The sequence below is a fragment of the Anguilla anguilla genome, chromosome 2, assembly GCF_013347855.1.
Source record: "Anguilla anguilla isolate fAngAng1 chromosome 2, fAngAng1.pri, whole genome shotgun sequence".
NCBI lineage: Eukaryota > Metazoa > Chordata > Actinopteri > Anguilliformes > Anguillidae > Anguilla > Anguilla anguilla.
This window is the reverse complement of record NC_049202.1, coordinates 6270972-6288090: the sequence shown is the minus strand read 5'-3', so window position 1 is coordinate 6288090 and position 17119 is coordinate 6270972. Positions and strand designations below refer to the sequence as shown.

Below are 17119 nucleotides of genomic sequence, written 5' to 3'. Positions count from 1 at the left end.
GATTAAAAAAAAAAAAAAAAAATGAAATTAATTAAAAATCAGCTATTCTGTCTATTCTGCTCAGAAAGCACTTACTCGTCTGAGGTAATTAAAGTGTGGGCAGGCGTTTGTTCCTCTGACAGTACAAGGAGTGCTAAAAAAAGGGACGCGGACGACTTCGAGGCTCAAGTTAATATTCCTGCGCAAACATGGCCGCCTCCACAAGGCCTGATACCGCGTCCTGTATGTTGGCTAGCTATGCCTTGGAGGAGCATCGAAAATGAGCATCCATGTTATTGGCACAGTTTTAACTGCCGCTTTCGGCCAATCGGGGTAGTCATGCCCGCATTATAGGACGTATCCCCACGAGAAAATACCACTTCAGGCCTGCAGCCCGTATTTAAAAAATAAAAATAAAGAAATAAAAACTTCTCAAAGCTCCCTGTGTGCCTGTAAGCCAGCTATCGAAACATGTGTAACATATAATTAGTGATGTTCATGTTTTTTTGGGTTGTTTTTCCTTTTTTCAGAGGGATGAGAAAAGAAACACCGCATTATGTTTTTTGTCCACTTTTATTCAGCAATATGACCAATATTTTATCATATTCAAGTGTGTATGAAAAAAAAAAAAATCACAGATTTTCAAAAAGCTAAATACAATAAGCATCGGATCAAGGCACATACAAGACTAGCCAAAGGGCAAACAATGCACTTTGGTTTTCAGTTATAAAGAACAAATACCTTTGAATTCCGGCAACAAAATGTGGCTTAAAAAGAAAGAAAAGAAAAGAAAAAAAGAGTAAATTCAAAAAGAAATGAAACAGCTGACACTGTATCCAGAAAAGTACTAATTACAATTTTCTACCATTATTTATTTTTTTTATTTTTTTTTTTCTGCCTCAGTACACCGTTGTGTGTGTGTACTCTTAAAGGGCAGTGTTTACAGTTACATATGATACACTGGTCTGAATGGTGCTGCATTGCAGTTTCACTTTAAATCTACGTTACAATTAGTTAATCTTCGGTGTCAGCTCGCCCATTCCCCTTTAAGAATAGCATTGCCTTACAATGGTCTGTGTGCTTATTGGCCCTGTGCTGTAGTATGAAGTTCACTGTGGCGCATGAACGTGGTCTTGCTCCTTAATCTTTTTTGCTTCCTACTGTGCAGCATCTTTGCTCCTCAAAAAGCGATGACTACTCAACGGCGGATCTATCTCTGCCGATGAAATGCGGAAACGAAGCTGAAACAATCTCAGAAATGTACTTGTAACTCAGGATTCCTTAGAAAGCCCAAACTTTTAGGGAGAGCCAAATATTTGCCGTCTGCTTGTCATTAGGAACATGAAATGACTGTGGCCATGTTTTTTTTTTTAATTTTATTTTCATGCTTTTGAAGATTTAACCTGATTTTGTTACATTTGAAATTTTTTCTGCTATCCACAAGGGAAAATTACCTGTGCTTAGATGAGTTTTTTTTTCCCCCCTTCACTTCTAATTTCAAGAAGTCTGATTGTTCAACAACGATAATAAAAACCCACTTTCACAGTTGACAAGTCATTTTTTTCAGTAGAACACCTTGAATTTGTCAGAAATCTCGAGCAAGGAAAATACAGTGCAAATTACTACAAATTTCTAAAATATAGAATCGCAGTTAGTGGCAATATACACTGACTGCAAGGTAGTTACCTGCAATCTAAACCTTTCTTCCTCAGTAAAAAGTCCATAAATATAAATATGGAAAATGTACAGAACATTGCGACTCCAGTCTTTTTCGAATCCAGTGTTTTGCCGAAGACCCACCGGTTTCCGAGTCGCCTGTTTTGCAGTAAGAAGTCTCAGATCCGTATTCATTATCATGAATGGGAGTAATCTGAATCTGGTATTCCACTGTCTCTGTAACTTCTGTTGCAACTGTTGTTGTCACTGTGCGGGCTCTTGTACAGGCTCAAGCCGTTCGGCGGGAAAATTGTGTGTATTATAAACTCTTCCTTGGAAACAATCCCATGGTTTATCGGTATCATTTGAAATGACGTCTCTCGGATTTCCAAGATGGAGTTGTCCTTCTTGGTTCCCGCCTCCGCGTAGTCGTCTTTTCTCCGGCGGCCTTTGTTGTAGGTGCAGTTCCTGGAAAAGAGGGAGCCGTTCCTGTGAACGTACCAGCACACCAGCGCCAGGACGATGATCGCCAGAAACGCCACGGCTCCGCCAATAATCGGCGCCAGCGGCAGGTTGGAATTTTTGTAAGGCTCCTTCTCCTGCTCCCGGTTGAGGGTCGTGGTGGGCTTGTAGGCCCTCAGGGATCCGGTTTCCGTTTCTATGCAGACGGGCGCTTCGTCGGAAAGGTAAACGTTGCTGGTTTCCATAGGAACCATGCATATCCGGTAAGAGGAGTCCGGCTCGAGGGCGGTCAGCAGGTAATCGGTCTTCTCGCCCTGGACGATGGTCTCCGTGATGGACCCAAACGAGGAGCTGTGACCCATCCTGAGCCAGCTCAGCCTCAGTGCGGTCATCGGCTGGGCCACCTCCCAGGAAATGTGCACGGTCTCCGCTCCGGCGGACCTCACGACGATGTTGGTGATCTTCTTCCCCGACGGCGTAGGGCCGCGGTAATGTTTACTTAAGTCCGGCCCCTTGACTACCGGTCTTTTGGTGACAAACACAGGCCACTGTCCTCTGGAAGGGGGCAGGTTATTCGAAACAGTACCGGTCTCATAGGTCGGGGGGATGTCGGCCGCCGCACAGTTGAAGAGGTCCGTGGCCAGGTCCTTGATGGCCATGCCCTTGACCTTGTCGGGGCCCTGGCACATTAGGCCCCGCACGTTGACCTTGGACGGCAGGGAGCGCAGCCAGTCCCGCACCCACTTCATCCCGCAGTCGCAGTACCAGGGGTTGTTTCGCAGGAGCAGGTGGGTGAGGTTGTCCAGGTCGTCGAAGACACCCAGGGGGAGGCTGCTCAGGTTGTTTCCGGAAAGGTCCAGCCGGTAGAGCTGGCGCAGGAAGGCGAAGGCCCCCGGCGGGACCCGGTTGATGTGGTTGTCCTGCAGCTGGAGCTTCTCCAGGCTGGTACCGGGCAGGTTAGCGGGCGGGGAGGTGAGGGAGTTGCGCACCAGCGAGAGCTCCGTCAAGTTGATCAGGTTGATGAAGGCCATCTCCCCGATCCGCTTGTTGTTGAGCAGGTTGCCATCCAGCACCAGCCGCTTGAGGTTTATGAGGTCCTGCAGGGCCTCCTCGGAGATGGAGGAGATGCGGTTGTCGTCGAATCGCAGCTCCTCGATGGTCGTGGGCAGGCCCAGGGGGATGGAACTCAGGTGGTTCCGGGACAGGAAGAGCAGCCGGAGGTGGTTGCTGTCCCGGAACGCCCCTTCCTCGATGCTGACGGCCGAGACTGAGTTGTCGTCCAGGTGCAGCTCCTCAATGAAGGGGATCTGGCCCATCGAGGAGTGAGTGATAGTCCGGACGTTGTTCTCCTGCAGGTGCAGCTCCTTGACGTTCCTGGGCAGGTTGGTGGGGAACTCCTCCAGGTTGTTGCAGTACAGGTAAATCTTCTCCACCTGGACGAGCCTGCGAAGCTCTGCGGGGATCCCTGCGCTGTTGATGCGGTTGTTCTGCAGGTACAGGATGGTGGCGTCCTCGGGGATCCCCAGGGGGATGGAGGTAAGGCCTCGATCGTTGCAGTAGATGAACGTCCCGTCACAGCGGCACGACGAGGGGCAGGATGTTGCCCTCGCCGCTGGGATCAGCAGGCCCAGGATTACCCCCACCCTGCTGAGGAAGAGGACGCAGGAGCTGTGCTTCCAGGTCATCCCGAATTCTTTATACCTCCTTACGGAGTGGAAGCAGAGTGAGCACCCTAGAAGAAGGACAAATAAGGAAAACGATTAATATACAATGGGATTCATTCATGCCAGATTCATTTTTTTTCCTTCTGCATGGCACGCATTATATTTCAAAATAACTTAAGTATTCAAAAAGGAGGGGTGGGGGATGAGTCTGTTCTTCTTGGAAAACATTAGCATACGCTTCTGTAGCTCCCTTCTCCCTCCGTAAAGTGTTCTTGTTAGAAAATATCATGCATTCTCAGGGGACCCTGGTTTCCTTTAAAGAAAAAACAGCATGATTGAGGAGTAATTTACAGAGCATTTTTATTCTGGACCACTCCCGCACTAAACACTGTCTGGCACATTTAAACATATCCCATAAATTCACTTTGCACAACAGGGTATATACAGTAATGCATTGGAATAATGCAGCGGTATGCTACAATGATGAATGTGAGATTATTCATTTTCTCTCCTTAAGTGACCCTGCAATCAAATCAGTGCCTGCCCCAAAGCCCATTTATTAATGACAAAGGAAGATATGCGGCTTGCATAAATGACTTGATGGGGTTTTGCTTTTATGAAAATATGAACATTAGACCAGCTGCTACTGTTGGCACTACAACTGCTTTTGGTACTGCTGCCACAGCTGCTGCTACTAATACTAGGGGAATAATAATACTACTACTACTAATAATAATAATAATAATTAGTGTTGTTATTATGATTTATCTCTGCACCCCCAACCACCACCCCCCCAACATTATGTTCACATATATTACCATAGTTATAATGTAAGAAGCAAGTTTATGAAGAAGCAGAAGCAATACCTCATACACTATTAAATGATTAACTTTTGCAATTACATCTAGTTTTCTTTTTTTTTTTTTTAAATCTGAGCACAGTTAATTAATTTCATGCCAGTACTGGTATTTAATGTATTTTGGCTGGTTGCATTTAATGTGATGGTGGCAGGATGCTCTTTTTACAGATTTTCGTTGGGAGGGTTATTTGTTTGAGTCTGTCTCATTTAATGTGTTTCAGCTGTGTTTAAAACTGGTTTCACTTTCAACTTTCAGGAACAGAAAATATAAAATAAAGTTTGAATCAAATAAAATTGATGCAGTATACAGCGCAAGTTATTGAGACAACACAGAAAGTCATAACTAGATCCTTAAAATGCCTATCATGGGATGTCTTTATTTTGTTTATTAGTCTTTATACATCTGATAAATCATATATTTTAATCTGGGGAACAATGACTGAAACAGGTCTGCTGCTTTTGCAAAATATGTTTTAAACATGGCAAACAAATTTTCCTAATGCATTATCTATGCGAGAAGGGAATGAAATGCCTTTTCGTGGAGTCTAAAAATCACGGCGGGCGATGCATTATTCAGGGAGGGAAAAGTTATGAACTGTTATCATTCACGTTACCGCAGAGAACATGACCTCTACCCGGGGAGAGGGAAGCTATATTGCCGCTTCTCTCCGCAAATGATGCCGCAAAGCATCGAGAAGATTTCCCCCTTAAGTTCCGGCATTCATCTTTTCCAGTCAGGCCTCTCAGATGTTTCGGTGCCACTGGAGTTTATTGCTTGTCTTATTTAAATCGTCTTTTCACATCCTCCACACACATTGGAGGAGGAGAGAATAAAAGTCACCCCCCTCCAGATAGGTTTCAAACAGTGAGGGGAAGGGGGGGGGGGGATACTGACATATCATCATAGCTGCACATTAAAGGCCAGCCGAATATGCATCCCATGCTACAAGCTTAGATTGCTTGTACTGAATTGCACTGTGAGGCCTTGCTAGCATGTTCGGAAACATCCCCTTCACTACAGTGCATAAAGTAGCTTCCGCGTGTAAACCCAACAGATATGGCGCCAGACTAACTGAACTCGGGGTCTGCGGGTCACATGACCGTATGATGTCGTTCCATTTATGTTTCGTACATCAAGAGAATGGAGGGGCAGAACATATTCTGCCATATATAGTCAAATGTCCACAGGGAACATAGTCACGTTTTTTTTTTTTTTAATTAATGTTATCAATATGCATATGCTTTTTTGAACTAAGCACAAGGGTAATACATGTGACTAATGAAATCAATAATTCATTTGCATCTAGATGGATTACTGTTTTATGAATCTGGATTTGATGCTGTGAGCACAATGCATCTCATGACTGGATATGTAGTTTAAAAGCATTATGAAACATTCATAAAATCATTATTATTGGGGTGGAATTAATGAACCTTTGTTATTTTCCTTAATGTCTGGATAATTAAGAAGCTTATTTTTGATGACACTGATTCCTAGAGCTACTCTTAAACTTTCATTAGGCACACGGCAAGGCTAAGAGTGATTAGTATCACATCAAGTCCCAGGTCTTCAAAGGGCCGAAAGGTTTTAATAATCTATACATTTACTGTCTGAGACATATCCCCCCCCCTCCCCGCCCACCAGTTAGATGCATAAATTTGGGCAAATTCATGCCAAAAGAAATCCTGTTCTTTTTTATTAAACTAGTTAATTCTAGTTAATTCATAATTCTATTTCTATTTCAAATAGCAAAAATACAAAAAATTTAAATGAACTGTTGGCGAAGAATGAACAGGGGAAGCTTTACACATAAACAGGAAATGAGCAAATTAAGAACTTTCAGAGCAGCAATCAGCTTTTAAGAGAGATAAGAAATTATTCAACAAGATGTGACTCATGTCGATGACTGTTGTTTATGTTTCATAGTTTGGTGCAGTGAGCATATGGGTATTAACAAATAAACAAAACAAAAAAAAAACTGTCTGTGCAAAATTTAACAACAGATGATTTCCAGCAGCTGGCAAGCTGCCAAGTTTGTATCAGTGAGTCTGTCCTCCTCCGTGAAATTACTTCTACCCTTCCCCCAATATTCCCCACTCAAAATGTATTTTCCATGGAGAAATTAGTCAAAAATAATCATTCGCATTCTTATGCTGACGACGACGGCTGCAATTTGCCCCTATAGGTTTAAAACAGTCTCAGAGCCATTGGCTAGCTCTACCCACCGAGAGGGCAGGACTTATGCTGAGACTGACTCGTTATCTTCTAATAGCAGGTTCGCCGCCCAAACCAAGGAAGCTTTCTGCAATGAAAACAAGGTGTAACCCAAGCCTTGAGGTTAAATCATTGATGTGAAATTTTCCCAAAGTGGAATATAATCCATAAAAACTTAAAACTGTGCATTTGCCCTGCAGATTTATTATTCAAACTCGCCTCTCCCCCCCCCCGGCCATTAATATTTATAAGCAGGTTCTTCTTCAGCTGTTGGGGCCAAGTCCGTGTTTCCCCACTTACGCATGACTGCCTCGACCCATCTCCCCTCCTCATAAACCGTCGTTTAATCGCTCGAGCAGCAAACGAGAAAAAAAGGCATCCATATTTGCCTTACCTGATTACAAATATCTGGCAAATCCTTCTGTGGTGCAGAAGACCTATGGGAAGCTGATTCAGAGCTTATGAGGTAGAGCTTCAACCCCTTTTCTTCTTTCAGGAAGAGCTGATCAATGTATCAGTGTGGGCTGGGGCTCTCTTTGGTAATATCCTGTCAAATCAGTGTTTGCCAAACTGATCCTTGTTTGTACTGCTGACCTCCTGCCGTTGTCCGCTCCCCCCCCCCCCACTCTTGAGCGTTCATCCCTTACAAAGGGTTCCTCATGATAGCTAAGCCCACCCTTCCCCCCAAAAACGGGCCTCTGCTTGAAGACAAACCTTAAGCTTCCTACTCCTCCTGCTCAGGAATGCGATTTTCGGGGGAATAATGAATCCGACCCCCCCCCCTCCTCCTCCTCTCCCTCGCGCGTAGGATCCCTTTGTTGTCAAGGCCAGCAGCCGCGACACAAATTAGAGCCCTTTGTACGCCTGGGAGGCTCCTCTCTTTGAAGGGGATGAGAACGGCGGCTCTCGCGTCTCCTCGGGGAGATCATTCGCCTTCCCAGAAGCCCCGGTGATGTCCGTGAGGGCGGGCGCGCGCCCCGCCGGGTTCCCCTGCTAGAGCTCTACCGCCGGGCCGGTCCAGCCCTCTGCGCGCCGAAAAAATCCACCCCGGTGGGCATTTCCCCAGTGCCGCTCTCTCGGGAACAGTGGCTAACTCCCAAACGGACGTCCCAAGAGTCATTGGTCCAGCTCCCCGGGGCTCGGTTGGACTCCTCCAGCCATGTCGTTTGCCGATGTCCAAAAAACAAAGAGGGAATAAAAAATATATGTATATATATATCCCCCTGGACTTGAAGGTCACCAGCGAAGGTCTGTCGCTCCCCCCTTTGCTTTCTTGCGTTCTCTTGTAATTCCTGACCTTCTGCTAATCTCTGTAAGAACAATTCACAAGAGTGACACGAGGTTAGCTACGAGTCTGGATCTCATACGGATGCAATTAGAATTAGCCATGCGTGAAACATTTATGACCAAGCACAGCTGATGGGACATAAATCAAGAGTTTATTAGTATGTAAATGCTATCCCAACTGTAAATAGGAGATTGAGATAGGTGTGTCCTTTTAAGCCTAACACAGCACAACCAAATCATTATGAGTTCTAAAAATTGTTACATAAATTACTCAACAATTGACTTATTTTAATCCACTGGTACTCAGGGGTGCACTTCTAACACAAACAGATCCAGATTCCAAAAATACCTCCCCAGAAAAGCGACGATGGTGATTATTTGGGTACGCTGATTACATTTAAAAACTGAGCACGCTTTTTTATGGCTGTACGTATGCAATTACAATGACTGGCAGGGTTCAAGGGTGAAATTAAACAAACAGTGAATGTTGACTTTGAGGGCGCTCTGCGCGTTCGTGTTTTCAGATGGAAAGGCAAACTTCTCTTGGGAAAACGCCCTGTGTCTTGCACTTGTGCGAACGCCTTCTCAACAGCACAGGAGCTTTGACCAGGAAGGTTGCACCTCCATCTGGGCACGGTTCTAGAGTTTCTGCTACCCGAGGCGAGATTGCAGAACCGGTAGGGTGTGTGTGTGTGTGTGGACCCACGATTGAGGCCCTTCTGGATGGACAGCACCCAGGGTGACCACCTGTTTCGCTTATGCCTCCTATAACCCCCCCCCCACCACCAGTACCGATTTTAATCTAGAATGGGAATGGTGAACCCTGGGACAATAGCTTCTTGTTTTTTTCCCTGCATAAATTACCCAGCATCCTGCATTAAACAAAACCCAACTTGGATCTGTTAGCCTTTAGGGGCTGGGCTCATTGTCAGCAATAGCCGAGAACATGCCCATGTGATGCTCGCTCTTATTATTCCCCTTGAGGTCTGCAGAGCTGCCATTTAGCACGATGCTATGCTTTGGTGCAGGTCAGAGTGTCCAGAAAAAAAGGGGTTTTTATCAGGATTAAACAGGGCCATTAAGAAACTCCAGTTTGCCTCAGAGCGAGGACAAAATAATTGATGTCGGTCGAAAGGGACAATTATAAATTCCTTTCAGTTTGAGCCCAGGGATGTTTAGGTTATCTTCAAAGGCTTGGTACTAAAAAGAAGTGCAAATACAATTTTTTTTATTTTCTGTCTTGCCATGCAGTAGCCTTGCATCTGTGACAGAACAACCCCTATTTAAAAAAGAAAAAAAAACTTGGAGATTCTCTGTATTGTAAATGCCCTCATGGTTTCCTTCTGACTGGCTCTAAATCCACTAATAACAACGATAATAATAAACTGTTGTTTTAGCGACCAGTTCAGGGGTGGGTTAATATTCTCAGAATGCCATTTCAGGTAGCAACAGATACTGCCATCAAACCATTATCAGACCCACCCCAAAGCTTGCTTTGTGTCCTGAAAGAGACCTGTGTACCCTCACACAGACTCTACACGTTCACCTTTATTTAGGTAACACATCAAAAGCCATTCCTCTATCCGTTTCTGACAGTCTGTAAATCCAGTAGGAACAATGATTCATTTCAAGATCTACTATCTGGGCGAGACGCAGTGCAGCCCTTGGAAGACCAGGGGCTGTCTACAAGCTCATGGATTATTAACAAGGGCTCTGGTTAAAAATGTACATGGGATATGAACCTGGCAATTGTCAAACTCTCATCAACATTGAGCAGCTGCCAGTCAGATTACCCAGAATCCTCCTTTACCTTGTGAATTTTTATCTCCAGCCTTGCCCTCAGAACCTACCCTCGTCTCCCTCCACTATACTAGTGACTGTATATTGGATTTTTTTAAATAAGAGGATAGAGTTTGGTGGGCATTATGAACACAATACTAAGCTATTTGATTGCTTATATATGGTCGATAGAGTGAGTAAAGCCTAACATTTTTTGGAATTTAGAAACCTCGCCAGGACAGGTATTTTTGGTTCCAAAAATACAGAAATGCTAGAGAAAAGAGGATGTCCGGTCAGCCTATCGTCCACATGCAAGTTCCATGATACTTCCATGCTATGAATAAAAAGAGTCTCTGCCATTGTCCTGGTATCACAGTATGTGGCCCACTGAGACCTTCTGCAGTGTGCTGCCTTCTTTTCATAATTCAGCTGCAGAAAAACAGCAAAGCTATTGGAGGAATAGGTTTCCTCTGGATGGTTACCGCTCTTGGTAAAGGCAGAACTCGGAATTTGGCCTCCTAACTTGTATAGAGTACCTACCAGGCAAGTTTAATGACCCCTCCCACTCTGTTTGTGTCACCTAAATACAGTCCTGTCTCTCATGTTGTATCTGAGGATTAGAGTCTGAAGAAAAACAACAGATGTGACCAGCCAAATGTTATCTGAAGATGCGTAGGAGGCACAGGGAGACACACTTGAAAACCAGTCATTTTCAGCTGCATTTATAAAAGAAAATACTATGAAAGTGTGCAAAATGAGATACGAAATTTAATCAACGAATGACAGAAAGGAAAGAAATGGGATCACTGCTCTTTGGAAAAGGTTATATTCATGTGGGTCTACAGGGGGAGGGGCATAGCTCTCTCTGTGTGCTCACCTCCATCTATAATTCCAATTGAATGGCAGCTGTTACTTTTATTGCTGCTAATAATATAGTCACAGCCAGTTTAAAAGATTTCAGAAATTACATGGTGTGGGAATGTTTTTTATTTATTTTTTTGTGCCAAATTGCATCACTACGCGAATATGCATTTGGTGTTGCTGTCAGGTTAACAATTTAGTTGTGGGGAAATAATGTAAAAGAAGTTAAGATAATGTGAGTTTAATACTTTTGGTGCATCATTTTGAAAAAAATAAATAAAATAAATGATTGCATGATTTAGAATGTGCATGTCAGTGTGTGTCTGTAAGGTCAACCATGGCTGTATCCTTTATGGAGACATAATATTCTATTGCAAATGTTGGCTTTTCAGAAAATATAATGGTAAATATATTTTACAACAATGAATTACACTGTATGATATGATGCATCATATAATATCTTGCCAATTGTTGTGAAGTGTTGTGCTTTGAGAATCACAATAATGCTTTCTTAACGCATCTGTTGCCTTGCTTGTCTTCATGTATTTATAGCACGACAGATAGAAAAATGGTCAAAGGGAAAACTGTAAAACTGTTCACTGCTGCAAGAGGGATATCTACACCTTACACAGGCCAAAAGACTGGATGAGTGCTGGATTCATTCGCAGTGAACTTGGCCAACTGGATGTCACGTCACCCTCACGAATTGTCTTGTGCCCTATACTTCAAGTCCAGCGAAACATGAAATCCAAAGCACAGAGTTACTCCCCCTGAAACCCTTAAATCCATTGGCATTGTACAAGGAAGGCCTAAAGGCTCAGGCCATCTGCTCAGTAAATGTTTCTAATTAATTCCCTGTTTTCAAACGGGACCGGGCTCCACTTTTTTTCCACATCCATCCATCCATCCATCCATCCATCCATTTAAAAAAAAGATAGCTAATTTCTGCTATAAGAAACAGATGTGGATCGACCGCCATTACTTATTTATTGTATTGTATTGTATTGCAAGTTTCCAGAAAAAAACTGGGAATCGCAGGGAATTATTTGGCAAGTTATTGTATGGTTGGTTAACAAAAAAAAAGTAGGAGGAGATTAGAGAAAGAGAAGTAAAAAAAAAAAAAAACTCCCAGACATCACGCGGAGCGTAACACGCTATTGTCCGCGATCTTTTTCCAAGAGCGGAGGGAGACCGGGGGGAGGAAGAGGTCTTTCTCTCCGCGTGGGAGGGCTTTCTTTCGGGCAGGCGAGACCCGCTGGCCCTCACGGTGAGCGCAGTCTGTCTTTCTACCTCGCCGGGTCACCGCTTTTTTTTTCCACCATCATCGGATTTCGCCCGAGCCCCCCAGGGCCCATTGTCCGACACCAGACGGGCAGAAGTCCCTTTAGAATGGGCTTCCAGGGGGTTAGCGGGGAATTTTTTATTTATTTATTTATTTTTTTTAAAAAATTTTCAAATAAATCTAAGTGCTGCTTTCATAACTGGTATTAGCACTTTCTCATCTGGCAAAATGTTCAACCACTTTTCTGAGGTGTGGAATGTGATAATGTGTGCCTCTCCAAAGTCTTTCTTTCTTTTTGTAATAAACCCCATCTTTTGCTAAGAGTGTATGACTGTACGATGGCCAACAACCTGCTCACTGCTGCACTTTTCTGCAACTTACAATTTAGTCTTTTGGCGGATGCTTTTAGCCAAAGCAGCTAAATCTTGTTAATACCAGGTTGTGGTGAGCAGCTACTTTTATAACAAACTCATTTAGCCCCACTTAATACAAAGAAAGCCAAAGTGGATACAATATGTTCTATGTAACTACACAAAAACTGGACTCCTAAACCATTGATGTATTTGGGAGGCCTGCTTAAAGTTGTTTGTTGTTCTTATTCAGGGATTTTTTTTTGTAAGTACTGCTAAAAGTCCCTGACTGTGACAGAAATGTGAAGGAAATGATGAGATTCAGAGCCCAGAAAAGGAGCAAGCCAACCATGAATAAAGCTTCTCTAAGTCCTGGATGAACACAATCTTTTTTTCTGTCGTTAAACTATGAGGGATTGGAACAGGCAGCCTCTGTGAATTTATGCATGTGGGTGCATGCACCTGCATAGGCCTTTCAATGTCGAGTTTAAATGAATGGAGAAAAATAAACACACGTAATTGAAGTCAAAGGTCCTGCACTAATGCAAGTTTTCTTTTCTTTCTTTTTTTTTTCTTTTCCCCTCACATAATCAGAATTGGCCCTTCAGTCATTGGCTAGAACCAAAGGATGTCAGGAACCATCTTGTGGCAGGGTTTTGGGGCCAAATTCATTTCAGTTCTGCCACTTCAGTAAACTATTTGGAATTCAGTTGACAAATTGTAATGCCATCTGTATTTTTGGATGTAAACTGTAAGGTGGGTCCTTTCAAATTCATGAAATGTGATTGGCAGTCCAAGTTTACCCTGTCTGTAAAACAAATCAAGGTGGCGCTACATAAAATAACAAATAAACTAGCTGTCCTAAAATCTCGAGTTAGACGAGCAATGGACCTTCACTTCTCCATACTCGTTCTCTGTGAACTGTATGAAGAAGTATGACGAACTGAAGATCCAATGTTTGCCTAACTCAAGACTTTAAGTCAGGCCAGGTTAATCGCTATTTCGAGTAGACCAACCTTGATTTTTTAATTTATTTTTTAAACGGTGTATACAGAGAGGTCGGGGGAAGAGCCCGTGGATCAGGCTGCTTAGAGAGCCAGGCAACAGCCACGACGGTTGTTCCCCGCTTGGGGGTGGTAAGAGCCGGGAGATGCCCGACTCCCGGCTTCAGCGGGTTTTGGCGGTACACATGGCTGCACACGCCCCCCCCCACCCCCCACCCCACCTCACCCCACCCCAACCCCCCCCCCCCCGGCCTTTAATCACCAGACCGCCGTCCTGCTGAGGGCAGTGAAGCAAGCCCTGGCGCTGCCCAACTAGAGTACTCACGGAAGGTCTTTTTTTTTTTCTTTATGTTTTTTATTTATTTTATTTTATTTTATTTTTTTTTTACCTTAGCTTAAATCCAATCACCTATGTGTCACTTTTGGGGGGTGGGGGGTACCTTGAGAGAAAGAACAAGCTTCTTATCTGTCTTCAAAAAAAAAAAGAAAAAAAAAAGCATTCACTTTCTGAACTGAAACCGAAGGAATTCGCTTTTTTATTGGTTGTGGTGTTTCAAATAAATTTACTGTGGCAGGTTATGAGCAATGCAGCCATAATTTCTGACATATTATTTATTTATATATTTATTTCCCTCATCCAATGCAGATCAATGTTTATGGTTCAATAACCATAAAGAATTCAACATGTGGCTTTATTGATATAAAGAGAGACATATTTCTCCTCAGGAGCTGTAAAAGATGCATTATTCTTTAAAATAAATAAATACTCTCATAGACTTTGATTGTCCTATAAGGATATAGGCTTTTGACGTGTCAAAATGGGTATTCCTGGATCTGTCACAAATACATCGGTTATATTCCTTATTGCCTGCTAATTTGTGAAACTATCAACCTGTGTTTTCGTCCTTCCCATTACATTCAAATACAATATGTGGTTCTCCTCCTTAATATTTAAAAGTTAACCCTTTCCTACAGAACACTTCATTTCTCAACAGGGATCTGTTCAAATATATACATATTTCAAAGGAGTTTATCGCAAACATACGTAAATACAGATGAACAATTAGCAACATGTCATTAATAAAAAAATAGATTTGCTTTAATGACAACAAAGTATAGAGATGGAAAATCGATCTACCTATCTGAAGTTATCTATCAATCTGTTCTATCATAATTGAAGATGTGACAACATGAGCTTTCTGTTTAGATGCTTGTTAAGAAGTTACGAGATCGTCAGCATTAGACTGCAGTTAGTGAAGATGACACAAAAACACGGTCGCGAACAACAGTGCAGCAAGCTTACAGCAGCTCGGAGCTGCGACGTTTGGACAGCTCGGTTTGACTTCCCCAGCCTCCGATAACACTGCGAGCATTATTCCCTTTCCTACGGCCGCCTCTTTCATTGCCGCTGCCGTGATTACGGCTGACATTACCTCTAGTTTTATGCTATCGTGCTGCTGTTTCGGTCGGGGGGGAGTTCGCAATAATGAAAGGACCCCAGTCCTGCAGCTGTTCGTCTCTCGTTAAGCGTCTGTGACTACGCATGCACTCGTTTCAATGCTGGTAGCCGTAAATGCGCACAGTCTCCGCGGAGAGGGGACACACGGATGCAGAATCACGTTTGCACAGTGCTAACAGCCGGTAAAAATAAATAAATAAATACATAATTTAGAAAAATTAATAAAATCGTTCACAGCTGAGATGCACGAATGTGCGCGGTTGTTCTATGGCACATGACCGCAAAGGATATAATTTTTAGGACTCCAGTAGCAAAAATCAAAAGCAGCCTCTGACGTGAGGTGTGCCTGCGTTACATAGCCTTCCGAGACACATATTGCAAGTACTGAAGATGTGTAGTTTCAGAGTAGCACTGCCATTTCTTTATCTTTATGCTAGATCAGGCTATATTCTACACTTTGTTTCCTTATTGAATATTTGTAAGAAGGAATACATGTTGCTATACTTCTGCAGAGTAGTACTTTTCACACAGAGAGAGAAAGGGAAAAAGAGAGGGAAAGAAGGGGATGGAGAGGGGGGAGAGAGATGGAGGAACAACAGATAGAAAGAAAGAGAAACAGAAAAAGATATGTAAGGACAGAAAGAGAGAAGAGGACAGAAATTTAGCAGTGTGTGTCAGAGACGAAGCACATCTTGTGCTCAACTGCATATGTGTATACCAGGAGAGTGTGCGGACTGTATGATGACGCTTTGTAGATGTACCTTCGGATGGAGATATAACCAGTAAAACCATACTACTTTGTTGTGTTCAAATTTTCTCATTTTAACACATTCCTAGGACAGTTTTCCAAAATCATATGAAAATATCATGTACAGATGTCTGACAAGTGAATCCCACTTACGCTTTCTCACAAAATGGACTGTAATCCAGTGAATAAACCTTAGAGGGATTGTTGAATGTAAGTTGAAAACATGCAGCTCCTTTACAGCACAGCACTGATTTTCTTTAACAATAATCAATTCCTGGGTTATCACGCATCTATAGTTTCATCACATGGGATTAAACAGTGTTTTGACTGAATAAAAATATCCTGGAACTAATTTGTTGCGTTATAAATGCACTGCCAGTAGTGACCACTGTCTTCAGCTATAATGTCCAGGTAAATGCCAGATTACTTAACCAGAGAAAAAAAGAGATGCTCCAAACATTAGTTTCACTGAAATCAAAGAAAGGGGAGAATGCAAAATCATCCCACTTTTTGAAACACAGAAACTCAAATCTTACCTGCAGAATCAAGAGGGAAATCAGCTAACAAAAAAAATAATCCTTATCTTTTAAAATTAATGCCAGGAAAAAAAAAAGGAAAAAGAAAGAAAAAAAAAACAAAACAAATCCAATTTAAGAGGAATCACAGCTGTTCAAAAATGTTATTTAGCCTTCAACTCCAAAGGAAAAAAAAATACACAATTGACAGCCTAAAAGATGCTTGCATTTTTTTCTTTCTTTTTTTTCCTTCACGGCACTAATAGTGTAACAGTAGCAGCAGTGTGTGTGTTCCTGCCACGGAGCCCATTCCGAGTGTGAAGTGGAATCTGCCTTTAGCTGGGCTTCAATAGACCACTGATGTCATACAGAGGAGGAGCTCTCTCTCTCTCTCTCTCTCTCTCTCTCCCTCTCTCTCTCTCTCTCTCTCTCAGTTCCCTCCCACTCACTCAAAGCAAAAAGATGTTGAGACGGTGTACAACGGGTTGTGGGCACTAGAGGGCGCATTAGAGAGCGAACGAGGACTGGAATCAGGCTGCTTCTTTTTAGGCTTGTTATACAATATCACCTCGTAAATTTCTGAAAAAAAAATACTGTAAGAGAGAGATAGATTAGATAAAGAGAGAGATAAAGAGAGAGAGAGAGAGAGAGAGAGACAGATCCTCCTCTGTGTGACATAAGTACTGTATTGTGTGAGCCAAGGAGGGGGACATATCTGTGTAGCATGGTCTAGTTTTTAACACGTGAGCCACTATGCCCATCACTCAAAACATTTTTGTTTTAGTCTCTCACAGAAGCATGAACACTGTAGGTTTTAGTGATCCTGCCTCAAACAGTAATTGTGTCCTTCTCAGTTTCACAATGTTAGGTGGTCCATACGAAAATATCTGTCCATGCGGGATTTCTAAATTCCTAAAAATGTCTGGTTAGGTTTTGTTCAGTCCACATACCATATATAAACAAACGATTTGCCTAGTAGTATATTCATAACGCCCGCCT

General features: G+C 42.9%; 1 protein-coding gene across 2 annotated transcripts; it reads right to left on the bottom strand.

Moving 5' to 3' along the window:
- Positions 1–1351: 1351 nt before the first annotated feature.
- Positions 1352–16430, bottom strand: LOC118218353 (leucine-rich repeat transmembrane protein FLRT3-like). 2 transcript variants are annotated; one of them, XM_035400951.1, is made up of 3 exons: positions 16142–16430; positions 7230–8145; positions 1352–3829 (listed from the first exon to the last, which is right to left on the bottom strand). In XM_035400951.1, the coding sequence occupies exon 3, from the start codon at positions 3780–3782 to the stop codon at positions 1833–1835; it is 1950 nt and encodes a 649-aa protein (XP_035256842.1). In that variant the 5' UTR covers positions 3783–3829; positions 7230–8145; positions 16142–16430; the 3' UTR covers positions 1352–1832. The 2 variants fall into 2 exon arrangements, with proteins under 2 accessions (XP_035256842.1, XP_035256852.1); XM_035400961.1 differs by having other exon boundaries at positions 7550–8145.
- Positions 16431–17119: the final 689 nt, after the last annotated feature.